Source organism: Melanerpes formicivorus, unplaced genomic scaffold (assembly GCF_026170545.1).
Source record: "Melanerpes formicivorus ecotype bairdi unplaced genomic scaffold, bMelFor1.0.p_v2 SCAF_135, whole genome shotgun sequence".
NCBI lineage: Eukaryota > Metazoa > Chordata > Aves > Piciformes > Picidae > Melanerpes > Melanerpes formicivorus.
Genome location: NW_027142487.1, coordinates 433672 through 457652, shown reverse-complemented (window position 1 = coordinate 457652; position 23981 = coordinate 433672). Strand labels below are relative to the sequence as shown.

The 23981-nt window shown below is 60.3% G+C and overlaps 2 protein-coding genes across 5 annotated transcripts in view; one reads left to right on the top strand and one right to left on the bottom strand.

Annotated features, from left to right (window-relative positions):
* Window positions 1-431: 431 nt before the first annotated feature.
* Window positions 432-6755, bottom strand: LOC137456704 (endonuclease III-like protein 1). Of its 2 annotated transcripts, XM_068168285.1 has the most exons (6): window positions 6647-6755; window positions 5662-5909; window positions 4756-4926; window positions 3976-4135; window positions 2344-2449; window positions 432-949 (listed from the first exon to the last, which is right to left on the bottom strand). In XM_068168285.1, the coding sequence occupies exons 1-6, from the start codon at window positions 6711-6713 to the stop codon at window positions 826-828; spliced, it is 876 nt and encodes a 291-aa protein (XP_068024386.1). In that variant the 5' UTR covers window positions 6714-6755; the 3' UTR covers window positions 432-825. The 2 variants fall into 2 exon arrangements, with proteins under 2 accessions (XP_068024386.1, XP_068024387.1); XM_068168286.1 differs by lacking the exon at window positions 4756-4926.
* An 87-nt stretch (window positions 6756-6842) lies between these two features.
* LOC137456747 (tuberin-like) overlaps window positions 6843-23981 on the top strand; it is a 41647-nt gene continuing 24508 nt past the window's right edge. For 2 of the 3 annotated variants that reach the window (XM_068168344.1, XM_068168342.1), the window contains exons 1-19: window positions 8664-8686; window positions 9069-9232; window positions 10389-10475; window positions 11650-11760; window positions 12780-12924; window positions 13946-14063; window positions 14522-14570; window positions 15310-15435; window positions 16292-16365; window positions 16729-16855; window positions 17755-17898; window positions 18013-18150; window positions 18773-18876; window positions 19134-19215; window positions 19919-20074; window positions 20720-20836; window positions 21259-21381; window positions 22213-22319; window positions 23027-23180. In XM_068168344.1, coding sequence (XP_068024445.1) covers window positions 8671-8686; window positions 9069-9232; window positions 10389-10475; window positions 11650-11760; window positions 12780-12924; window positions 13946-14063; window positions 14522-14570; window positions 15310-15435; window positions 16292-16365; window positions 16729-16855; window positions 17755-17898; window positions 18013-18150; window positions 18773-18876; window positions 19134-19215; window positions 19919-20074; window positions 20720-20836; window positions 21259-21381; window positions 22213-22319; window positions 23027-23180 — 2142 coding nt within the window. In that variant the 5' untranslated portion in view covers window positions 8664-8670. Of the gene's footprint in view, window positions 6913-8663; window positions 8687-9068; window positions 9233-10388; window positions 10476-11649; window positions 11761-12779; window positions 12925-13945; window positions 14064-14521; window positions 14571-15309; window positions 15436-16291; window positions 16366-16728; window positions 16856-17754; window positions 17899-18012; window positions 18151-18772; window positions 18877-19133; window positions 19216-19918; window positions 20075-20719; window positions 20837-21258; window positions 21382-22212; window positions 22320-23026; window positions 23181-23981 lie in introns of those variants that run through there. The other variant, XM_068168343.1, reaches the window with a different exon arrangement.

Here is a 23981-nt window from a genome sequence, read left to right as displayed (position 1 = left end):
AGGACTTTCCTGCTCCTGCTGGCCACACTGTTCCTAATACAGGCCAGGAGACTCCATGAGCCTTGTCCTGTCCCTGGGCACCACTGAGCAGAGCCTGGCCCCAGCCTCTTGCCCCCCAGCCTTTAGCTCTTGCTGAGCATTGCTCAGCTCCCCTCTGGGGCTGCTCTTCTGCAGGCTCTCAGCCCCAGTGCTCTCAGCCTCTGCTGCTCAGAGCTGCTCCAGGCTCCTCAGTATCTTCATAGCCCTCTCTGGACTCTCTCTGGTGTCCCTTACTGCAGTGCCCACTGCCCAGCCTGGGCAGGCAATCTGGCAGGTTGCAGCTGCCTGTTCCCAGCTTGCAGGACTGGTTGCTATGGTCTCACACTTGATGAGGTCACTCCAGCCCTCCTCCCCCTGCCCTGTCTTGCACAGATGCCAGCAAACCTCATGGGTGGAAATCAAAAAGCAGCTTTATTGGATGTGTATTTATAAGCAGCAGGAGGTCTCCCAGGACAAAGCATTTCTCTGCAGCTCCTCCCAACGTGGTGGCTGCTCTGCTGGAGGTGCTGAGGCATTCAAGGAAGGGGGCTGGAGCCTTTCTCTCTGCACTTTGAAAGCCTCCTTTCTGCTCTCAAGATCTCAGCCCCTGCCAGCAGCTGCTCCCTTCCTGGTGAGGCTGCAGCAGTTCCTGTGCCCTGCAGTCACACAGCCAGCCCCATGTGAAACGTGGCTGCAGCAGGGCTCAGCCTTGGGCTGCTGCTGAGCAGAGGCAGCTTCCTTACTCCCTGAAGAGCTGCTGCTCCCTCAGTGTCCCCCAGCTTGGTTGCTCCAAGGGCAGCTGCTCCCTCAGTGTCTCTTGGCAGCTGGGCAAATGTCTTGATTGAGGCACTGGGTGCAGCGAGGGCTGAGGGGCAGGCAGGTCTGCTGGCCAAAGCCCACCAAGAGGCAGTTTATCTCCCCCCAGAGATCTCTGCAGGCAGAGGAGAAGCATCAGCCTGTCCATGCAGCTGCTTGGAGGGGCTAAGGAACAGCCCATGCTGTGACATGGTTCCCTTTCCCCTATTGCCTGCTCCTCCTGGCTTCCCAAGGAGCCTGGGAGTGGGCCCCAGCCTCCTGTGAACCACAGCCCCAACCCCTCCTGCTTGGACTCCATGATCTTGAAGGCCTTTTCCAACCTAAATGATGATTCTGTGATCCCTCTGAACTGGGGTGGGAGCAGAGGACAGGCAAGAGAATCACAGTCTGGTTTGGGTTGGAAAGGACCTTCCAAGCTCATCCAGCCCAAGCCCCTGCAGCCAGCAGGGACAGCCCCAAGCAGAGCAGGCTGCTCAGAGCCCCAGCCAGCCCGAGCCGGGGTGGTGCCAGGGCTGGGGCAGCTCCCAGGGCTGGGGCAGCTCCCAGGGCTGGGGCAGCTCCCAGGGCTGGGGCAGCCCGGGCCAGGCTCTCGGCACCCTCGGCATAAACCATCTCTCCCTTCGCTCCACTCTGAGTCTCTTTCCGTTCCAGGCCTGAGCTGGGACGGCTCCAGGGATGGGGCTGTGGTAATGCTCTCTTGCTAGGGCATGTGGAGGTGCAAGAGTATCCATCAGCTGTAGTCTGATACTGATGGTCAAGCATCAGTGACAGCCAGACTCCAACCATGGGCTGATGCTGCTGTGGCCATCAGGCTCAGCAAAGCCCTGTGCAGGGGAGCACCTGGTCATGGGGTGTGGGGAGGAGCAGCTGAGGGAGCTGGGGGTGTTGAGTGTGGAGAAGAGGCTGAGGGAAACCTCCTTGCTCTCTGCAGCTCCCTGAGAGGAGGCTGGAGCCAGGTGGGGTTGGGCTCTGCTCCCAAGGAACAAGGGACAGGACAAGAGGCAATGGCCTCAGGTTGCCCCAGGGAAGGTTTAGGTTGGACTTGAGGAACAGTTTCTTCCCCAAAGGGTTGTCCAGGCCTGGCCCAGGCTGCCCAGGGCAGTGGTGCAGTCCCCATCCCTGAAAGGGATTCAAAGCAGTGCAGATGTGGTGCTGAGGGCCCTGGGTTGGTGGAGCCCTGGCAGTGCTGGGGTAAGGGTTGGACTCCATGACCTTAAAGGTCTCTTCCAACCCAAACCATTCTACAGTAAACCTGTCAAAAGAAGACTCAGGCCTCAGGGCCTGCAGACCCTGGCTGCTCTGGGGGTGACCAATACATCAGGCAGGAGGCAAAGAGGTGATCTGCTGCTGCTTCAGCTCTCTGGCAGAGGACAAACACCTGCAGCCCAGGGGGGACCCAAAATGCAGTCCCTGGGAATACTGCAAGCAGGACCAGCTGCAGCCATGGCTCCTGCAGCCAGCTCAAGGGGGCTTGGTGTGGAAGAGGGGGGCTGGGGTCTCAGACCTCACCTGGGCAGCCACTCCTGCAGTGCCAGCCGAGTCTCCTCAGGGTGTTTGGTCTCCTTCCTCACCCACCTCAGCCTGTTGGTGATCCTGTGCACATGGGTGTCCACAGCTGGGAAGGGAGAGCCCAGAGGTTAGGTGGGGCAGGCAGACCTGCACAAGGAGAGAGCACAGCCAGGAGCTCCCTGCCAGAGTCCTCTGCAGGGCTGCAGGAGGGACATGAGGGGAGGAGTCACCCACAGAGCAGCTCTCTGCATAGGGCCAAAGCCCAAAGGCAGCTGGGAGGGAGATCTCACACCACACAAGCTACACTCTCCCCAGATCAGGCTGCCCAGGGGGGCTGGGGCTGCCCAGGGGGCTGGGGCTGCCCAGGGGGCTGGAGCTGCCCCTCCCTGCAGGTGTTCAAGGCCTTGAGCAGCCTGGGCTGGCAGGAGCTGTCTCTGCCCATGGCAGGGGGTCTGGAACTAGATGATCTTCACGATGCCTTCCAACCCAGCCCATTCTGTGAGCCCCCATGACCCAGCTTGGCTTCCAAGGCTCCTGTGCCTGCTCTGGCAGGCACAGGGCAGCCTGTCCCAGGCTCTCTTCCTCCCTCTGTCTCAGCTGCTCTTATGCAAGCCCCAGTCTCTGCCCCCTGCTTTCCCCAGCTGCAAAACACATTTCATAACAGCCAGCAGCACAGGAGGGCTTGGGAGGCTTACAGCAGTGTTTATCAAGTGCTTTGAGCTAGAAAGCTCTGAAGCAAAGTGTGTTATTGTTAGATCAGCAGTGATAAAGCTGTCTCAGGCTGACTGGGCAAAGCCCAGCACATGCCTGTAAACAGGAAGCCAAAGCCTTGCCTCCTCAGCCAACCCCCAGCACACCATTCTTTGGGAACAGTTGGCTCCTCTGGCTCCCTCTGGCCTTCCCCCCCAGCAAGGAGAGCCCTGGGCTGCAGGGCAGGAGCCAGGCTGTGTGCAGCCGGCGGTCGGCAGTGGCTGCCCAGGCAGAGCCTGGGCCCTGTGCTGGCCCTGGTGGTGGCCACTGGTCAGCAGGAACTGTTCCCAGCTTTCCCAAGGCTCCTCCAGAAAGAAGCAAAGCCACTTGGAATACTAATCTGTCCCCCGGGGCTCCCAGGCTGGAGCCTGCAGCTGTCCAGCTCCATCTGCTGGCTGCTGCCAGGGTGCTGCTCACCTGGGAGCTGTGGAGATGCCAACCTGCCCTGCAGGACAGGGGAGGGAGAGCTGCTGGGAAGCAGCCTTGGGGAGAAGGAGCTGGGGGTGCTGGGGCACAACAAGTGCCCATGAGCCAGCAAGGTGCCCTCCTGGCTAAGAAGGCAAATGGGCTCCTGGGATGTGTTAAGAAGTGTGGTCAGTAGGTCCAAGGAGGTTCTCCTCCTCCTCTACTCTGCCCTGGTGAGGCCTCAGCTGGAGTCCCATGGCCAGTTCTGGGCTCTCCAGTTCAGGAGAGACTGAAATCCTGGAGCAGCTGACCTGCTGGCAGTGGCTGAGGATCACATCCTTCACCCAACCCAGCCCTGCAGATGACTAAACTGACAGGATGCTCTCAGGCTCTGAAGCAGGCATCTCACCCCCACTGCCTGGGGCATGGCTCAGGCAGCACTGAGGAGAGGGATGGGAAAGCCAAGGCCTGACCTACCTATGCCAGACACAGTGCCCCAGGCAGTGCTCATGGCCAAGTGAGCCATTTTGGGCCCCACTCCTGGCAGCTGCACCAGCTCCTCCACAGTCTGTGGGATGTCACCCCCATACTTCTGCTGCAGGATGGCTGTTGTCTGCTTGATGTACTTCACTTTGTTCTGCAGAGCCAAGGAGAAAGGCAGAAAGTTGTTCAGGGAAGAGAGACACAGCTCAGAAACCATTCCTGAGCCTGTGTTACCTGGGGGGCACACACTGGGGTTGGCAGAGAGCAGCCCAAGCCCCCCCTGCCTCCAGCCTCCTCTCAGGGAGCTGCAGAGAGCAGTGAGGTCTCTCTCAGCCTCTTCTCCAGGCTGAACCCCCCCAGCTCCCCAGCCCTGCTCTCCAGACCCTTCCCCAGCTCTGTTGCCCTTCTCTGGACCTGCTCCAGCTCCTCAGTGTCCTCCTTGGAGTGAGAGGCCCAAAACTGAGCCCAGGACTCAAGCTGTGGCCTCCCCAGTGCTGAGTGCAGGAGGCCAATCCCTGCCCTGCTCCTGCTGGCCACACCATTGCTGATTCAGGCCAGGATGCTGGTGGCCTCCTTGGCCACATGAGCTCAGTGCTGGCTCCTTTTCAGCTGCTGTCAGCCAGCACTGCTGCATCACCTGCAGCTAGGGCAGCCTCAGGACAAGCCTGCAGCTGCCCTGTGCTCCTCCCCGAGAGCTCAGCTGCACAGGAGCAGGGACCAGCAGAGGGGGTCCCTCCACACACACATCATGAGCTGCTGGCAGCCTCCACTCACCCTCCAGAACCCCACAGGGTAAATCATCTCCCCCAGGGCCGCATCATCCAGCTGCAGGATGCTGTCGGGGCTGAGGCCGTGGCGCCGCAGGCGCAGCATGGCAGCCGCGGTGACCTGGTCCTTGGTCTGGCTGGAGAGCATCAGCGCCAGCAGCACCTGGTAGCGCCTCACCTGGGCAGGGGGGAGAGGGGGCTGGGCTGGGAGGGCTCTCAGAGCTCATCCAGTTCCGCTCCCCACGCCCTGGGCAGCCACAGCCTCCCTGGGCAGCTGTCCCAGTGCCTCCCCAGCCTCAAGGGGAAGAATTTCTTCCTAATGTCTCATCCCAGTAGAGCTTCTGCCAGCCAGAAGCCCTTACCCCTGGCCCTGTCACCCCCTGCCTTTGTCCAAAGCCTGGCTCTTGTCCCCACACACAGCTGCAGCTGGCTGAGCAGAAAGGCCTCTGCCAGCCTAAACCGCTCTGTCATCCTGTGGAGGCTGTGAGCAGTGCTGGTGTGCCCTCAGGCTTACAGCATCCACTCCCTGGAAGCACCAAGCCTGCTTCCCTGCCCCCATGCCCTGCTCTGCCCACAGCTGCGGTCTGGCAGCAGCTCAGGCAGAGGACAGAGCTCTCCCAGCCCAGGCTGCTCACTGCTCTCCAATGCCCAGCACAGCTGCAGATGATCAGAGAGCAGCTCAGCAAGCACAAGGGTTGTCTGAGGCCAAGCAGCCCAGGAGCAGGGAGGCAGCAGCTGACTTCTCCAGCAGGGCGAAACCCCAGGCAGGCTTCTTCCACATGCCTGCTCCTGCAGTAAGCTCTGTGGCACCAACCCCAGCCTAGAGGCCTGACAGAGACACCCACAGTGGGGCACATCCAGGGGCACAGGGAGCTGAGGGGGCTGCTGGGGCAGGGCAGCAGGGTGCTGTTACCTTCGGGGCTGCGCTGCTGTCGAAGCATTTCTGCACTCCCATCTGGTCCACAGGAGCATCTCTGCTCCTCCTCATCTCCCGGATGTTCTCCAGCTGCTGCTGCCAGTTCCTTGGCTCCCAGCGTGGCCTCTGGGGCTCAGCCCTGCTCTGCTCAGCACCATCCCCCTGCCCGGACTCGTAGGCAATGGCAACGCTCTGCCTCCTCCTGCTGCGCCGCGGGGCGCTGGCCGGGCGCTGGGCCTGGCTCACTGCACGAGATGGGAGAGGGAGCTGAGCCCTGAGGCCAGGGCCAAGAAGCCTTCGGAGCCCAGGGCTGGCCACGAGTGCCAGCAGCCAGCCTAGGGGACCCCGGCACAGGCCAGACTCCTGCTCCCCAGAGACTCACTGCAGCAGCAGCAGCGTTTCACATCCAGCCAGCTCTAGCTGGTGCCAGGGATGGGTGAGAAACGTCTGGGAAGGACCTGGGGAAGAGCTGACACCAGCTGGGGACACGTGCCAAGCACCGAGTGACCACCGAAGGACCCACACAGACTGGCTTGGGTGGGAAAGGACCTTCCAAGCTCATCCAGCCCAATCCCCTGCAGCCAGCAGGGACAGCCCCAAGCAGAGCAGGCTGCTCAGAGCCCCAGCCAGCCCGAGCCGGGGTGGTGCCAGGGCTGGGGCAGCTCCCAGCTCTCGGGGCAGCCCGGGCCAGGCTCTCGGCACCCTCGGCATAAACCATCTCTCCCTTCGCTCCACTCTTTCCGTTCCAGGCCCTCCCCCCTTGCCCTGTCCCCGCAGGCCCTGCTCAGAGCTCTGTCCCCAGCTTTCTGGTCGGGGCCTTCAAGCACTGGAAGGCCACCAGGAGGTCTTTCGGAGCCCTCTCGTCTCCAGGCTGAGCAGCCCCGGGGCCGGGGAAGGTGTCGAGGCCCCAGCCCCTGTGCCCCCCGTACCGGCAGGCCCCAGCTGCAGGCACCCCGCGGCCCCGATCGGCCCCTCCCGGTACCTCCAGCCGCCCTGCCGAGCCCCCGGGCCGCCCTCCCGCCGCCGCTGGACAGGGCCGCGGCGGCCATGCCGGCGGCGCCGACACTACCGGCCCCGGCATGCCCCGCGGCGGGCGCGAGCGCCGGAAGGGGCGGGGCTTCCGGCGGGGGGGGGGGGCGGGGCGCGGCGCGGGGCGGGGCTTCCGGCGGGGGCGGGGCGCAGCGCGGGGCGGCCCGGCGCGGCGAGGGCAGCGGGCCGGGGGCGCTGGGGCCGGGCCGGGGCCGGCCGGTGAGTGAGTGAGGGAGGAAGGGAGGGTCGGGAGGGGAACCCCCCCCGGTGACCGCGGCCGCGCCGCCGGCAGCTGCCTTCCGCGCGGGGCCTGGCGGGAGGCTGAGGCTCCCTGCGGCCGAGCTCGGCCCGGGGGTGGCCGCTCGGGGAGCCGCGGTGTGCCGGGCGGGGGTCCGGGCCGGGGGGCGGTGCGGGGAGTGCGCTGCGGTGCCTGCGGCACGCGGGGGAGCGCCGGGGACGCTGTGCCCTGCGCGGGGTCTGTCGGGGCGCCGGGCTGGGGCTGCGCGGGGTCTTGTGGTCGCCTTGGGCTGGCCGTGGTGAGTCCCGCAGTGACAGCTGGGCTGTGGGGTGTGGGTGTCCCCGGGGCGCCGGGCTGGGGGCGGCGCTGTCCCCTCCCGTGGCCTTAGGCTGTGGTTTGTCCCCTGGCGCGATGGGCTGGGCTGGGAGCCGTGGCCTGGCCTCTGGCGGGGGGCAGCAGCATGTCCCCTGAGGGGCCGGGACAGGGCCCGGGGCACACGCCTGGGAAGCAGAGCGGATTGCTGTCTGCTGTGCTCGGGCCGTGCCGTGCCCCTGGTGCTTCGCTGGGAGGCTTCTGAGCTTGTGGGAAGCGTGGCGAGGGCAGGGGGCTGTGGCGAGGGCAGGGGGCTGTGGCCGGGGCAGGGTGCTGTGGCGAGGGCAGGGGGCTGTGGCCGGGGCAGGGGGCTGTGGTGAGGGCAGGGTGCTGTGGTGAGGGCAGGGGGCTGTGGCGAGGGCAGGGTGCTGTGGCCGGGGCAGGGGGCTGTGGCCGGGGCAGGGTGCTGTGGCCGGGGCAGGGGGCTGTGGCCGGGGCAGGGGGCTGTGGCGAGGGCAGGGGGCTGTGGCGAGGGCAGGGGGCTGTGGCGAGGGCAGGGGGCTGTGGCCGGGGCAGGGGGCTGTGGTGAGGGCAGGGGGCTGTGGCGAGGGCAGGGGGCTGTGGCCGGGGCAGGGGGCTGTGGTGAGGGCAGGGGGCTGTGGTGAGGGCAGGGTGCTGTGGCCGGGGCAGGGTGCTGTGGCGGGGGCAGGGGGCTGTGGCCGGGGCAGGGGGCTGTGGCCGGGGCAGGGGGCTGTGGTGAGGGCAGGGTGCTGTGGTGAGGGCAGGGGGCTGTGGCCGGGGCAGGGGGCTGTGGTGAGGGCAGGGGGCTGTGGTGAGGGCAGGGGGCTGTGGCCGGGGCAGGGGGCTGTGGCGGGGGCAGGGTGCTGTGGCGGGGGCAGGGTGCTGTGGCGAGGGCAGGGGGCTGTGGCCGGGGCAGGGGGCTGTGGCCGGGGCAGGGGGCTGTGGCCGGGGCAGGGTGCTGTGGCCGGGGCAGGGTGCTGTGGCGAGGGCAGGGGGCTGTGGTGAGGGCAGGGGGCTGTGGCGAGGGCAGGGTGCTGTGGCCGGGGCAGGGGGCTGTGGCGGGGGCAGGGGGCTGTGGCCGGGGCAGGGGGCTGTGGCGAGGGCAGGGGGCTGTGGTGAGGGCAGGGGGCTGTGGTGAGGGCAGGGGGCTGTGGCGGGGGCAGGGGGCTGTGGCGGGGGCAGGGTGCTGTGGCGGGGGCAGGGTGCTGTGGCGAGGGCAGGGGGCTGTGGCCGGGGCAGGGTGCTGTGGTGAGGGCAGGGGGCTGTGGCCGGGGCAGGGGGCTGTGGCCGGGGCAGGGGGCTGTGGCCGGGGCAGCAGGCTGGGGCTGGCTTGGGGCACAGTTTCTGATGGATGCAGTGGGTGTGCTGCTCCTTGCTCCTCCTCTCCTCACCGTGGCAGGGCTTGGATGGCCCGGCACTCAGGTCTGTAATTCCTTCCTCATGGCACAGAATCACAGAAGCTGCTTTCAACATCTGCCTCACCCTGCTGTGTGCTTGTCCACTGCTGTTGGACTGGGAAGGAGGGCTTCAGCTCACAGCCACCACAGCTCTGTGCCTGTGCCTCAGAGCAGCTCAGTGCTTTGGGGGGCTGGGTGCTCTGGTGGTGCTGCCCCATCCCCAGGCAGCTGCAGGGTGTGGGTGCTGAAGGCAGGGGCAGTGCTGTTTGATCTTCAGTGCTGGGCTTCTCTCCTGTTTGGAGCAGCTTGAGACAGGCAGCTGGCAGGAAAAGCCACACTCTGAGGTTGTTGCTGGTCTCTTCCTGCTGAAGGAGTGCCCTTAGCAGGGATCCCATCTGTGTTTGCAGGACTCAGCACTGCCTGCTTGTCAGCAATGGCAAAGCCTCAGAGCAAGGATTCAGGACTGAAGGAGAGGTTCAGGAACCTGCTGGGGCTGGGAACATCTCGAGGAAGCTCCAAGTCGTCCGAGGGCAAGCAGACAGAGTTCATCATCACTGCAGAGATCCTCAAGGTGTGAGCAGGGTGCCTGCATCAGCTGAGCTGAGGGCTCTGGGAGGAGGACTTGCTCATGCTCCTGCCTGTTCTGCCACTGCAGCCCTCTCCTCTTCTGCCTTTTTACTCTCTCCCAGTTCTCTAGGGAGGGGGTTGCAGAACTCCCCCCTTGGGAGTGCCAGTGTGCAGTTGTTCACTGTTTGAGTTCTTTGGGGCTAGCTGATGGGCTGAGGCTGCCTGGCAGGTGGGATGAGCTCGCCTGGTGTTGGTCTCCTGTGTGTTACCTCAGAATGCTTGAGGAAGGGCTGAGTGCTGAGCTTGATGAAGTCCTTTGCCCTGGCAGTCAGCAGCAGCTGAGAGAGCTCTGTGAAAATGAAACAATAAATTGATGCTAACAGCTGGGGCAGCAAGGCTGTGAGCAGAGGAGTTGGCAGACAGGGAGGCAAAGAAGTCCAAAATCTTTTCTTGCCTGTGCTGGAGCAGCCAAGCTCTAACCTGCTGGAGGGCTGGGGGCCACCCCTTAGTCCCAGAACCCCAGCTGGGGGGGCTGGAAGGGCCCTCTGGGGATCACCCACAGCAGCTTGCCCAGGGGCACAGTGCCCAGGGGGGGTTGGAAGCTCTCCAGAGGAGACTCCACAACCTCTCTGGGCAGCCTGCTCCAGGCTTCAGCAGCCTCACAGCAAACAACTTTCTCCTCCTCTTCAGATGGGTTCCTGGGTTCCACTTTGTGCCCCCTTGCTGCCCCTTGTGCTGTCCCTGGGCACCACTGAGCAGAGCCTGGCCCCAGCCTCTTGCCCCCCAGCCTTTAGCTCTTGCTGAGCATTGCTCAGCTCCCCTCTGGGGCTGCTCTGCTGCAGGCTCTCAGCCCCAGGTCCCTCTTTTCTCTGCCCTTCTCCTGTGAGCTGGGCCAGCACCAAAGCCAGAGAGCTGTTCCCTGAGGAGCATGAGGTGCCTGCTGGGCTGAGAGGCTGCTGGCTGCAGCTGTGTGAGGGTTGTAGTTGTGGCTGATCAGTTCCTAATGGGGAGAAAACCAACCCACAATTGAAAGGGTTTGGAGGAGTTCTGCAGAGCTCCAGTGCTGAGTGGTGGTCACATCACCTGGGGCAGGTGTGGGGGCTGCTTTCCAGGGGTGTCTAGGAAGATGAACTTCAGTCTCTTTCCACATCCCCTTCCAGGAGCTGAGCACAGAATGTGGACTGAGTAACAGGATCCGAGCCATCAGCCAGCTCTGTGAGGTGGCAAAGACAAAGAAGATCGAAGAGGTGAAGCCTGCAGGGGCTGGGGGAGGCTGGGAGGGTGGCCCTGGAACTGGGGCTCTTCACCTCTCACAGGAGGCTTCTGTAGGTTGGGTACCTTTCAAACCTGATAACCCCAGGAGCTCTCCAAGCCTGCACAAGGATGGACCCCAGGCTAAGGAAGTGAATCTTGTGTCAGCTCCCAGCTGTGCAGCAGGGAGGACACAGCTGGTGAGCTTCCTGTGCTGAGCAGGAGGGTGCACAGGACAGCTTATGGGAGATGGTAGCCCTCTAGAGGAGCTGTCTGCTGGCTCCTGTCTTGTGTAATCATAGAGCTGCTTGGGTTGGAAGAGACCTCTAAGGTCACCCAGTCAGCCCAACAGGCCCTGGCCATACACCCTGTCCCCAGCTGCCATGACCACAGTGTCTTCAATGCCTCCAGGGCTGGGGACTCCACCACCTCCCTGGGCAGCCTGTGCCAGTCCCTTGCCACTCTGGCAGCAAAGAAACTGTTCCTCATCTCTAACCTGAACCTCCCCTGCCACAATTTCAGGCCATTTGCTCTCATTTTGTCACTTGGCCCCTGGCAGAAGAGACCAAACCTGCCTGTGCAGCCTGCACAGAGCTGTGGAGAGCCAGAAGCTCTTCTCTCAGCTTCCTTTCTTCCAGCACCCCCAGCTCCCTCAGCTGCTCCTCCCCAGCCCTGTTCTCCAGACCCCTCCCCAGCTTGGTTGCCTTTCTCTGACCTTCCTAACCAGCAGCCTCCAGCTGGTTTCAAACTCATCTTTGAGTGGGGGGTTGTGCAGGAATGGCCATGCTGAAGGGAGTGTGAGGGGGGAGCCTGAGTGGCTGGGGTGCAGATGTCACTGGGGACAGGATTTGGTGTCTCCTGTGGTTTGTCTGAGGTCACAGATTCACAGAATGATTTGGGTGGAAGGGACCTTCAAGATCACCCAGCTCTAACCCCTGCCATGGGCAGGGACAGCTCCCACCAGCCCAGGCTGCTCAGGGCCTCATCCTGCCTGGCTCTGAGCCCCTGCAGGCAGGGGGCAGCCCCCCTGGGCAGCCTGTGCCAGTTGATGGGGCAGGATGTGAAACCCCTGGAGATGTTGCTGCTTTCCTTGCTGTGATGTCTGCTGTGCTGGGTGGGGATGCCAGAAGCAGGCTGACCTGGGTGCTGCTGTCCTGTGCTTGCTTGCAGCACGCAGTGGAAGCCATCTGGAGGGTGGTGGCCGACCTGCTGCAGCCGGAGCGCCCCGCCGAGGCCAGGCACGCCGTGCTCCACCTGCTGAGGGCCATCGTGCAGGGACAGGTGACAGCAGATGCAGCTGGGCTCTGCCAGCCCTCCCTGCCTCTCCTTTTGCTTGTGCTACTGAATGGAATCCCAGTTTAAGTCTTGGTTTCACCTCAGAGCAAAAGTTTTCATACAGCTCATAGAAAACTTTGCTGGTTTGGGGCAAGGCTCTTGGAAAACTCACAGACTCGTTGGGAGGGAGCTCCAGAGCTCACCCAGCCAAGCCCTGCAGGCAGCAGGGACATCCTCCCCTGGAGCAGGTTGCTCAGAGCCCTCTCCAGCCTCACCTGCAACAGCTCCAGGCAGGGAGCCTCAACCACCTCCCTGGGCAACCTGCTGCAGTGCTCCAGCAGCCTCCTGGGGCACAACTTGTTCCTCACCTCCAATCTCAGTCTGCTCTGCTCTCATTTCAAACCATTGCCTCTCATCCTGTCAGCCACCTCTCCAGCCTGTCCAGGTCCCTCTGGATGCCATCCTATCCTCCAGTCCTATCAGCTGCACCACCCAGCTTGGTGTCATCTGCAAATGAGACCAAAAATGATGCAAGGAAAAAGAAACAAAGAGGAAATTGCTTGGGTTAAGTTCCACAGAATGTGGCAGAGTTTGATTGGACTTTTCCCAGACCCTGTAGCCTTCCTCTGCAGCTGGTTTGGATGTTTCAGCAGGTGAAGCATGCCAGAACTTCTGTGTGAGCCGTTTCTGTCCTGGCCAAGTAGAGCACACTGAGTGCTCCAGGTTTCACACCAGGTTGCACACCTGAGGCTCAGACCAAGGTTCTGGTTTCCACTGCTGTGTGGTCTGGTGGCTCCAAAATCCTCTGCTGGAGCACTGGAGTTGCAGTTCCCAGGGATCACTCTGTGTGTTGCATCCTGGCTGTGTGCTGCTGGGCAGGTTGGGAAGCCCTGAGCTGCTGAGGCTGGAGCTGTTCTCAGGGCACTGTCATGGCCTGAAGGAGGTTAATGTTGTAGACCATGATAGGGTCCTGGCCTTAGCTGTCAGCATTGAATACTGCCCCTGCTCTTCCCCTCTTGCCCCAGGGTGAGAGGTTAGGGATCCTGAGGGCACACTTCTTCAAGGTCATCAAGGACTACCCCAGCAGCGAGGACCTGCAGGAGCGGCTGGAGGTGTTCAAGGCCCTGACGGAGAACGGGCGCTACATCACCTACCTGGAAGAAGAGCTGGGTGAGCCTTGGCCCTGCCTCTCCTCACACAGCCACAGGGCAGAGCTGCTTGGAGGAGAGCTCAAAACTCCTCCAGGCCCCCCCTGAGCCAGGCCCCCCGTGAGCCAGCCCTGCAGGGTCATCACTAAACCCTGTCCCTAAGGGCGTGCTCCGGGCACTGCTGGAACCCCCCCAGGTGACTGCAGCACTGCCCTGGGCAGCCTCTTCCCACCTCTCAGATCCCTTCCAGTGAGCTCCAGCCTCAGCCTCCCCTGGGGCAGCTTGCAACCATTGCCTCTGCTCCTGTTCCTTGCCACCAAGGAGCAGAGGCTGCCCCTCCTCACCTCAACCTCCCTGCAGGGAGCTGCAGAGTGCAAAGAGGTCTCCCTCAGCCTCCTCTTCTCCAGCCTGAACCCCCCCAGCTCCCTCAGCCCTCCTCTAGCCCAGGGGCTCCAGGCCCTTCTCCAGCCTGGCTGCCCTGCTCTGGACACCTCCAGCCCCTCAATGTCCTTCCTGGAGTGAGGGCCCAGGGCTAAGCGCAGCACTGCAGCTGTGGCCTCCCCAGTGCTGAGCACAGGGGGGTGGTCACCTCCTGGCCCTGCTGCCCACCCTGCTTCTGACCCAAGCCAGGCTGCCATTGGCTTTCTTGGCCCCCTGGGCTCTGCTGGCTCATGTTCCATTGGACTCTCAACCAGCACCCCCAGGTCTGTCTCCAAGCTGCAGCTTCCCAACCACACCTCCCCAGGTCTGCAGCTCCCCATGGGGTTGTTGTGGGCCAGGTGCAGGCCCTGGCCCTTGGCCTCATTGAACTTCACCCAATGCGCCTTGGCCCCTGGGTGTCACCTGTCCAGATCCCAGTGTAAAGCTTCCCTAGCCTCTGGCAAATGGACACAGCCACCCAGCTGGGTGCCAGCTGCAGCCTCACTGAGGGTTTGGTAGGAGGAAGTCCCAGGGACAGAGGTGCAGCAAGGGAGCAAGGCAGGGCAGCAGCTCTGGGTGGGCAGCAGCTCTGGGTGTAACAGTTTGCTTCCTTCTTTCCTTAGCTGACTTTGTGCTGCAGTGGATGGATGTTGGTTTGTCCTCTGAGTTCCTCCTGGTCTTAGTGAACCTGGTGAAATTCAACAGCTGCTATCTGGAAGACTATGTAGCTGACATGGTGCAGTAAGTTGCTGTTGGCTTTTTAAGCCCTGCATGCTTGCTCTCAGGAAACTGCAGGCAAAAGGCTCAGAGAAGTGGATTTCTGTTTCCTCTGCTCTGGGTCTGTTCCATTCCAGGCCACACCTGACATTTCTGAGCAGTGTTTGGCTTCTCTTGCAATGGTCACAGCTGGTTTAGTTTAACTGCAGAGCTTTCCTCCTGTGCTGTGCTGCCCCTGAGTGCAGGGCTCAGTCTGGCCTCTGCTGTGGGATCAGTGCAGGCATCTCCAGCTGTGTCTGAGTGCAGCTCTAACCTTGCAGAGGAGCTGCTGGTGTTGAGTGGCTCTGGGGATGTTACCAACCACCTCTCAGTGAGGGGCATGATGAGTACAAGAGTGTGCCAATGTACCTGCTTTGACTCTTTGTGATTCACCTCAGATCACATCAAGCAAATCATTTGAGTTCAATGTTCTCTCCTCACAGCAAGATCTGTCTCTTGTGCATTCAGACTTCATCATCTATGGACATAGAGGTCAGTAATTTGTGCCTCAGAGTTGTGTGAAATGCTTTGAGACTGTAACTTAACTAACAAAATCACCCTCACACCAAAGAGGTTTCTCCTCCTGGGTTCCAGGCTGTGCCCCCTGCCCCTTGTGCTGTCCCTGGGCACCACTGAGCAGAGCCTGGCCCCAGCCTCTTGCCCCCCAGCCTTTAGCTCTTGCTGAGCATTGCTCAGCTCCCCTCTGGAGCTGCTCTTCTGCAGGCTCTCAGCCTCTGCTCCTCCCAGAGCTGCTCCAGGCCCCTCAGCAGCTTTGGAGCCTCCCCTGGGATCTCTCCAGCAGTTCCCTGCCTGTATTGACCTGGGGAGCCCAGAGCTGGCCTCAGCACTCCAGCTGTGGCCTCCCTAGGGCAGAGCAGAGGGGCAGGAGAGCCTCCCTCAGCCTGCTGCCCATGCTGCTCTCTGTCCCCCCCCAGCACACCTTTGCCTTCTTGGCCAGGAGGGCACCTTGCTGGCTCATGGGGACTTCTTGTGCCCCAGCGCTCCCAGGGCTGCTTCCCAGCAGGTCTCCCTCCCCTGTCCTGCAGGAGGTTGTTCCTCCCCAGGTGCAGGACTCTACACTTGCCCTTGTTGACCCTCATGAGGTTTCCTCTACCCAGCTCTTCCTCCTGCTCAGCTCTCACTCAGTGCCAGCACTGCCTGGCAGGGTGTCAGCCTCTCCTCCCAGCCCTGTATCATTGTTTTGACCATTTTGTCCTTCTCTTTCCCCAAGATTTCCTTGCAGGTCCTGGATGCAGTTGTTTGCTATAACTGCCTGCCCTCAGAGAACCTGCCAGTGTTCATCATCACCTTGTGCAGGACCATCAATGTGAAGGAGCTTTGTGAGCCCTGCTGGAAGGTCAGAGCTTTCTGGGGTTTGGTGACTTCACTCTTTTGGCCTTGTTTGCTTTTGAGAGTAAACTGTTTCAAGTATTCAGACTTCAGCACATTGTCAGTGTGGATCTGTCATGTATCCATGGCCCTGATGGAGCAGGTCCAGAGGAGGCCACAAAAATGACCATGGGGCTGGAGCAGCTCTGCTGTGAGTGCAGGCTGAGGGAGCTGGGGCTGTGCAGCCTGCAGGAGAGAAGGCTCCAGGCAGAGCTCACAGCAGCCTGCCAGGACCTGAAGGGCTGCAGGAAGGCTGCAGAGGGACTGCTCCCAAAGGGCTGCAGGGCCAGGAGCAGAGGCAATGGTTTGAAATGAGAGCAGAGCAGACTGAGATTGGAGGTGAGGAACAAGTTGTGCCCCAGGAGGCTGCTGGAGCACTGCAGCAGGCTGCCCAGGGAGGTGGTTGAGGCTCCCTGCCTGGAGCTGTTGCAGGTGAGGCTGGAGAGGGCTCTGAGCAACCTGCTCCAGGGGAGGATGTCCCTGCTGCCTGCAGGGCTTGGCTGGGTGAGCTCTGGAGCTCCCTTCCAGCCCAAACCATTCAGTGATTGTGCCTCCTCCCTGGAGGTGTTCAAGCCTGGGGTGGGTGAGACTTTGAGCTGCCTGCTGCAGTGGGAGGGGTCCCTGCCCAGGGCAGGGGCTTGGAACTGGGTGATCTTCAGGGTCCCTTCCAGCCCAACCCATTCTGACTCTATGGAGGTCCAGGTGGTGTGCCAGGCTTCTGCTGTGGCATGGAGGTGCCAGAGGTGTGCCCCTGGGGCAGCCAGCTGCATGTCCAGGCTGCTGGGCCAGGAGTGCAGACCTTGACCTTCTCTCTGCCTTTGCAGCTGATGCGGAACCTGCTGGGGACCCACCTGGGGCACAGTGCCATCTACAACATGTGCAGGATCATGGAGGACAGGTAAAGGAGCTGGCTGCCAGGGCCCAGGGGCTTCAGACACACAGTCACTGACCTCAGTGCAACAAGCTCCAAGCTGGTGCTTGGAAATCAGTTCCCTCCTTGGTCAGGCTGCTGAAGTTCTCAGGTGTGGTTTAAAATGGTGCTGAGTGATTTGCTCTGGGGCAAGCCTGGGGTGGACTGGATGACCCCCAGGGGTTCCTTCCAACCCTCACCTTGCAGGGCTGCTGTGATTCTCTGCTTTTAGTGTTTGTCAGTTGCTGTGCAAGGCTCTGGTGTGTGACAGCTGGGACGCCTGTGTCCCTGCTGACTCTTCCCGCGGAATGGCTGTGGCATGGTCTGAGAATCCCTTCCACCTCTTCTCAGAGCTTACATGGCAGATGCAGCACTGCTGAGAGGAGCTGTGTTCTTTGTTGGGATGGCTCTGTGGGGTGCTCACCGCCTCAGTTCCCTCAAGAATTCCCCAACTTCAGTGCTGCCTTCATTCCTCAAGGTAGGATGGGATGCTGGAGGGGCTTTGTCATCAGGTATGCATCTGGGGTCCCCTGCAGCAAGGAGATCTTTGTGTGCCTGGGAGATTCAGGTTCATGGGTTCATAGAATGGGTTGGGTTGGAAGGGGCCTTCAAGATCATCCAGCTCCAGCCCCCTGCCACGGGCAGAGACACCTCCCACCAGCCCAGGCTGCTCAAGGCCTCCTCCAGCCTGGCCTTGAACACTTGCAGGCAGGAGGCAGCCACAGCCTCCCTGGGCAGCCTGTGCCAGAGTCTCCCCAGCCTCACCGCAACGAGTTTCTTCCTCAATCTGCCCTCTCCCAGCTCCAAGCCACTGTCCCTCATCCTTGCCACTCCCAGCCCTTGTCAGAAGTCCCTCTCCAGCTCTACTGGAAAGCTGCTCTGAGGTCCCTCTGGAGCCTTCTCCAGGCTGAATGACCCCAACCCCCCCAGCCTGTCCCCACAGCAGAGGGGTTCCAGCACTCATGTCACCTTCAAGGCTCCTTCTGGAGCTGCTGCAGGAGGTCCAGGTCCTTGTGCTGGGGGCTCCAGAGCTGGGCACTGCTCCGGGTGAGCCTGGTGGAATGGTGAACTCAGTGGCAGCCTAGAGCTCTGGTGAAGCTGTCTGAGTGAAGTGCCTCAGGCAAGAGCTCCTGGCTTCTAGCCTGTGCCTGCTCTGAGGAGGGGTCTGGGTTTGCCCTCTGAGCCGCAGCTGTGGGCAGAGCACAGTCCCTGGCTCAGCGAAGTGGCTCTTCGCTCTGCCCTCTGTGTGAGAGGCCTGAATCTGCTCATCTGAGGCCCTCAGGTTAAGCTCCTCCTGAGGAAGGGGTGCTCCATTGGAGGGAGGAGGCTGCCTGGCTGCTGCTTGGTGGCTGCTGGCTGACAGCAGCTCTGTGGCAGGCCATGACCTGTCCCAACGCGGTGGTGTCCTACGAGATCGTGCTGTCGGTGACGCGGCTGATCAAGAAGTACGGCCGGGAGCTGCAGGCTGTCACCTGGGACACCCTGCTGGACATCATGCAGCGCCTGCTGCAGCAGCTGCAGGTGAGCCTCAGCCTGCCTCTGCAAGCCTGCTGCTTGCGCTGGGATCCTGCGGTCCAGCCGTCAGCCCGAGCCCGCCGGGGCCCCGGGAGCCTTGCCTACACCTTTGCCTTCCAGAGCCTGGAGAGCCAGGAGCTGAGGGCCATTGTTCATGACCTGCTGACTACAGTCGAGGAACTCTGTGACCAGAACGAATTCCATGGCTCTGAGGAGAGATTTTTTGAGCTGGTGGAAAGATGTGCTGATCAGAGACCAGTAAGGCTTTATTCCTGCCTTCCCTTGCTGCCAGTTGAATCCATTTGGTTACTCAAAGTTTGGAGCCCTCAAATAGCAAGTGAGCAGGAGACCACAGAATGGGTTGGGTTGGGACCCCCAGAGCTCACCCAGTCCAAGCCCTGCAGGCAGCAGGGACATCCTCCCCTGGAGCAGGTTGCTCAGAGCCCTCTCCAGCCTCACCTGCAACAGCTCCAGGCAGGGAGCCTCAACCACCTCCCTGGGCAACCTGCTGCAGTGCTCCAGCAGCCTCCTGGGGCACGACTTGTTCCTCACCTCCAATCCCAATCTGCTCTGCTCTCATTTCAAACCATTGCCTCTGCTCCTGGCCCTGCAGCCCTTTGGGAGCAGTCCCTCTGCAGCCTTCCTGTAGCCCTTCAGCTCCTGGCAGGCTGCTGTAAGGTCTGCTTGGAGCCTTCTCTTCCCCAGGCTGCACAGCCCCAGCTCCCTCAGCCTGGCCTTGCAGCAGAGCTGCTCCAGCCCCCCAAAGCAAGGGACTTCCTCACAGCAAGGACCCCATCAGCCTTTGTCCTGGGGTGTGAGTTGGGAAGATTGCTCTGTTGTTTTAGGCACTGAGAACTCCTTCTTGATCCTTCCATGGCAGGAATCTTCTGTGTTAAACTTGATAACCTACAGAGCTCAGTCCATTCATCCTGCCAGAGATGGTTGGATCCACAACCTGCAGATGCTGATGGAGAGGTTCTTCAGGTAGGGAGTTACAGCTTTGTGCCTGGGAGGCACTTCCAGGGCTGCTGTCCTTGGAGGTGATGTTGGTGCCTGAGGGGCTGGCCCTAGGGAGGGACTGTGGAGAGCTGTGGGAACAGGGCATGAAAGTTTGTTGAGCTAAGGAAAAGCTTTGCCCTGAGTTCTTTAAGCTTTGTTTGTGTCTCCTTATTTCCATTGCTCTTCCCTGAGTGCCAGCTGCTCTCTTGGGTCCAGCTGGAGTTGTGCTCTTCCCCCGGCAGGAACGAGAGCCGCAGTGCCGTTCGCATTAAGGTGCTGGATGTGCTGTCCTTCGTGCTGAGCATCAACAGGCAGTTCTATGAGGTGTGTGCCTGGGAAGGGCTTTGCCCCAGCCTTCTGTATGGGCTGCTTCAGCTCATCTGTGCCACCAGGCAAGGCACAGAGCTCTGCTATAAAGGTGGCCTCCTTAGGATGCTTTTCACAGACCCATAGAATGGGCTGGAAGGGAGCTCAAAGCTCATCCAGCTCCAACCCCCTGCCACGGGCAGGGACACCTCCCACCAGCTCAGGCTGCTCAGGGCCTCATCCAACCTGGCCTGGAGCACCTCCAGGGAGGGGGCAGCCACAGCCTCCCTGGGCAACCTGTGCCAGTGTCTCATCACCCTCCCTGGAAAGAATTTCTTCCTCCTCTCCAGTCTCAGTCTCCCCTCTCCCAGCTCCAAGCCATTGTCCCTCAGCCTGGCACTCCCAGCCCTTGTCACATGTCCCTCCCCAGCCCTCTCCAGGTACTGGAAGGCTGCTCTGAGGCCTTGACAAGAGTCTGTTGGAACCTTGGCTATCAAATCTGTAGGACAGGGTTAAAAACCAAACCCCTGAATCCAAGCTGAACAGAAGTGATAAATGTTTGGAGGAATGGCAGCCAGAGAGACCTCATTGGCTGGAAAAGGGAAGCTGAAGGAACCAAACAGTGGAGCTGAGGAACAAGCCTGGATCCAGCATCTCAGTGTTCTTTGTGTCTTTACCATGCCAACAGCAGAATGTCTCACAAAGGTCTGTCCTGTTGCAGGAGGAGCTGATAAATGTGGTGGTGATCTCCCAGCTGGCTCACATCCCGGAGGACAAGGACCACCAGGTGCGGAAGCTGGCGACACAGCTGCTGGTGGACCTGGCTGAGGGCTGCAACACTCACCACTTCAACAGCCTGCTGGACATCATAGAGAAGGTGAGGCTGACACTGCCACTTGCTCCTACCAGCACCACATCTTCTGCCAGATCCTCTCAGTGTGGCTGTGGAGAGTAACCCACAGCTGGGACCACTTGCCTGGCTCAACAGGACACTGTACACCTGGGGAGGGGGCTGGTCTGAAGGGCAGGGCAGGAGGGAGCTTCAGAAACTCTCTCCACTGGAGAGAGTCCACTGAGGGGCCTGGAGCAGCTCTGTGAGGAGCAAAGGCTGAGAGTCTGGAGGAGAGCAGCCCCAGAGGGGAGCTGAGCAATGCTCAGCAAGAGCTAAAGGCTGGGGGGCAAGAGGCTGGGGCCAGGCTTTGCTCAGTGGTGCCCAGGGACAGCACAAGGGGCAGGGGGCACAAACTGGAACCCAGGAGGCTCCATTTGAACAGGAGGAGAAACTTCTTTGGTGTGAGGCTGCTGGAGGCCTGGAGCAGGCTGCCCAGAGAGGCTGTGGAGTCTCCTCTGGAGAGCTTCCAACCCCCCCTGGGCACTGTGCCCCTGGGCAAGCTGCTGTGGGTGCCCTGCTTTGGCAGGGGGTTGGACTGGGTGGTCTCCAGAGGTCCCTTCCAACCCCCCCATGCTGGGATTCTGTGAATCAAAGTGGATTTAAACCATGTGCTGCTTTACTCTTTCAAAGGTGGCTGCACATTCTCTCTCATCTCCTTCTGAACTGGAGGAAAGGGACTTGCTGTCATACTCAGCTTCTTTGGAGGATGTCAAGACAGCAGTTCTTGGACTCCTGATCATTCTTCAGGTAAGCACTGCAGGGTATTGAGCACATCTTCAGAGCATTCTGCTGGATCCATTGAGTTTGGGTAGAGTGCCCTGAGGCATGGTTGAGTTGTGAAGGCCTGGTTGTTCCAGGCAGAGTGGTCTGAAGTCTTTGCAGAGGTTCTGTCCAGAGCCATCTGTTCATCAGCTTTCATACATTCATAAAGTGATTTAGGTTGGAAGGCAGCTTGAGGATCATTCATTTCCAGCCCCCTGCTGTAGGCAGGGACACCTCCCACTAGCCCAGGCTGCTCACAGCCTCTTCCAGCCTGATCCTGATGAGATGTCCACAGTTTCTCTGGGCAAGCTGTGTTCTTTCCATTGTGGTGTCCTTGATTTCTCAGTGCAGGTGGACATATCTGAGTACCAAATGTCAGCCTGCCTTTTTGCCTCATGTTTGTGCAGACCAAGCTGTACAGCCTCCCCTCCAGCCATGCCATGAGGGTGTATGAGATGCTGATCCACCACGTCCAGCGCCACTACATCTATGCCTACAGCCTGGCTGTGGCCAGCAGCATCAGATTGCAGGTATGAGCAGCAACCTCTTGCTTCCAGGTCAAAAGCTGCCTGCTGGCTTGGAATTCTAAGGTGGCAGGTGGGGAATTTGTGATCCAGAGTTTGCCAGAAGCAGAAGTTTCCTGGCTTCTAGAAACACATAGAAGTGTGGGCAGCAGATGGGGAGATGTGGTTCTGCCACTTTGTGCTGGTGAGACCTCAGCTGCAGGGCTGTGTCCAGCTCTGGACCCTTCAACACAGGAAGGACCTGGAGCTGATGGAGGGCCAGGAAAATGCTCAGGGGGTTGGAGCAGCTCTGCTGCAAGGCCAGGCTGAGGGAGCTGGGGCTGTGCAGCCTGCAGGAGAGAAGGCTCCAGGCAGAGCTCACAGCAGCCTGCCAGGGCCTGAAGGGCTCCAGGAAGGCTGCAGAGGGACTGCTCCCAAAGGGCTGCAGGGCCAGGAGCAGAGGCAATGGTTTGAAATGAGAGCAGAGCAGACTGAGATTGGAGGTGAGGAACAAGTTGTGCCCCAGGAGGCTGCTGGAGCACTGCAGCAGGCTGCCCAGGGAGGTGGTTGAGGCTCCCTGCCTGGAGCTGTTCAAGGTGAGGCTGGAGAGGGCTCTGAGCAACCTGCTCCAGGGGAGGATGTCCCTGCTGCCTGCAGGGGCTGGATTGGGTGAGCTCTGGAGCTCCCTCCCAGCCCAAACCATTCCATGATCCTATGTGACAGTTCCAGAAGCGATGCCTCCTACAGAGCCAGCCACAGCAGCTATTCAAAATCCCTTTGCACATAAAGTATCACCTGAGGAGGTGGGAGGGTCTTCCACTGGCTGTTTGAGTGATTCCAGTCTCCTCTTTGTTCCAGGTCTTTGATTTCCTGCTGATGCTTCGAGCTGATTCCCTCCACCGTCTCGGCCTTGCCAACAAGGATGGAGCAGTGAGGTTCAGCCCCTACTGCCTGTGTGATTTTGTGTAGGTTTCTCATTGTGACTTTAAACTCTTTGCTGCTTTTGCCTCAGCTTGACTGTCCATCAGTAGCAATCTGCACCTTCCAAATCCAGATGAATCAATCCGCTGCTGGCCAAGGCTATAGTTGTGGCCTGGAACTGCCTCAGCTGATAGCTGCTGGTGAATTGGTTCTTGCAGCTCACTCAGCTGCAGAGCTCTCAGCCTCACACAGGACATTTCTTGCCCTGCACACAAAACTTCACTAAAATAACTGCCTGGAACCCTTTTTCACACTGGGATTTGATTGAATCATTTGTACAAACCTGGTTTTGGTCTGAAGTTCTTTGTGCAGCGTGCCCCAAAGATCTCTCTGTGTTTGTTGGGAGCCTGGAGAGAAAAGTCCTTAACCTGCCCCAAATGCCTCCCTTGGCCTGGCTGCTGGGCAGCCCTCTGGGGTTTTCATTGAAAGTGCAGTTCCTATTGTTCTTTGGCCATTAAAATGGTTACCAAATAGGCAGCACTTGTAGGCCACACAAACAGCATCACAGGATGTTTTGGGTTGGAAGGGACCTCATCCATTTCCCTGCAGGCAGCAGGGACATCCTCCACTGGATCAGGCTGCTCAGAGCCTCGAGTGCCTCCAAGGACTGGGCCTCAACCACTTCCCTGGGCAGCCTGGCTCTTTTGAGCTAGATTTTTAACCTGCCTTTTTCTCTCTTTCCCTGGTGTAGAGAAACAGAGAAGAGGAGTTCTGAGAAAAAGCCTGCTGGCACACTCTCCCCACCCTCAGGGAGCCCCAGTGTGCCCTCCCAGAGTGCCACCATCCGTGTGGGTCATCTGCCGTACTCCATGGTCTTTGGGGTCCTCCTGCAGTGTTTGAAGCAAGTAGGTGCACTCTGAATGGGGGTTGTCATCTTCACATGAAATGTGCCAAGTCAAACCAGCTGGCTGCAAAGCTCTAGCCCAGAGCAGCTGACCAAGCAACACATAAATTGGTGGAGTCCCCATCCCTGGAGGGGCTTCACAGCCCTGCAGATGTGGTGCTGAGGGCCACGGTTCAGTGGTGCCCTGGCAGTGCTGGAGTAAGGGTTGGGTCTGATGATCTTAGAGGTCTTTTCCAACCATTGCCCTTCCTGGGCAGAGTCTGGGTGTCACTGTGCAGCTTTCCAGCCACCAGTGGGAGCAGCAGTTCAGCTCTTCAGAAACTAAGCAGAGCTTTCATTTTGCTCTGCTTCAGAGCAAAGACCACAAAGTGTTTCTTAAACAAAGATCAAATCCCAGCACAGGGGGGTTGGAAGGGACCTCTGGGGATCAGCCCATCCCCCTGCTGAAGCAGGGCACCCGCAGCAGCTTGTCCAGGGTCATGACCAGGTGGCTTTTGAAAGTCTTCAAAGGAGGAGAAAGTCCTCTCCTCCTCCTGCAGAGTTTGGAAGTGTTTTGAGAACTGATAACTCTTTCAGTCACAAATAAACTGAAGACAGCTGTGAACTGGAACAAATGATGGGCCCAAGGCTGAGGGACCTGGAGGGGCTTGGAGAAGAGAAGGCTCCAGGGAGACTTTGTGGTGGCCTTTCAGGACCTAAAAGGGGCTTAGACGAAAGCTAGGGACAGAGTTTTGTGTGGGGCCTGTGGTGACAGGACAGGGGGGGAGGGTTTGAGCTAGCAGAGGGAGATTCAGACTGGAGA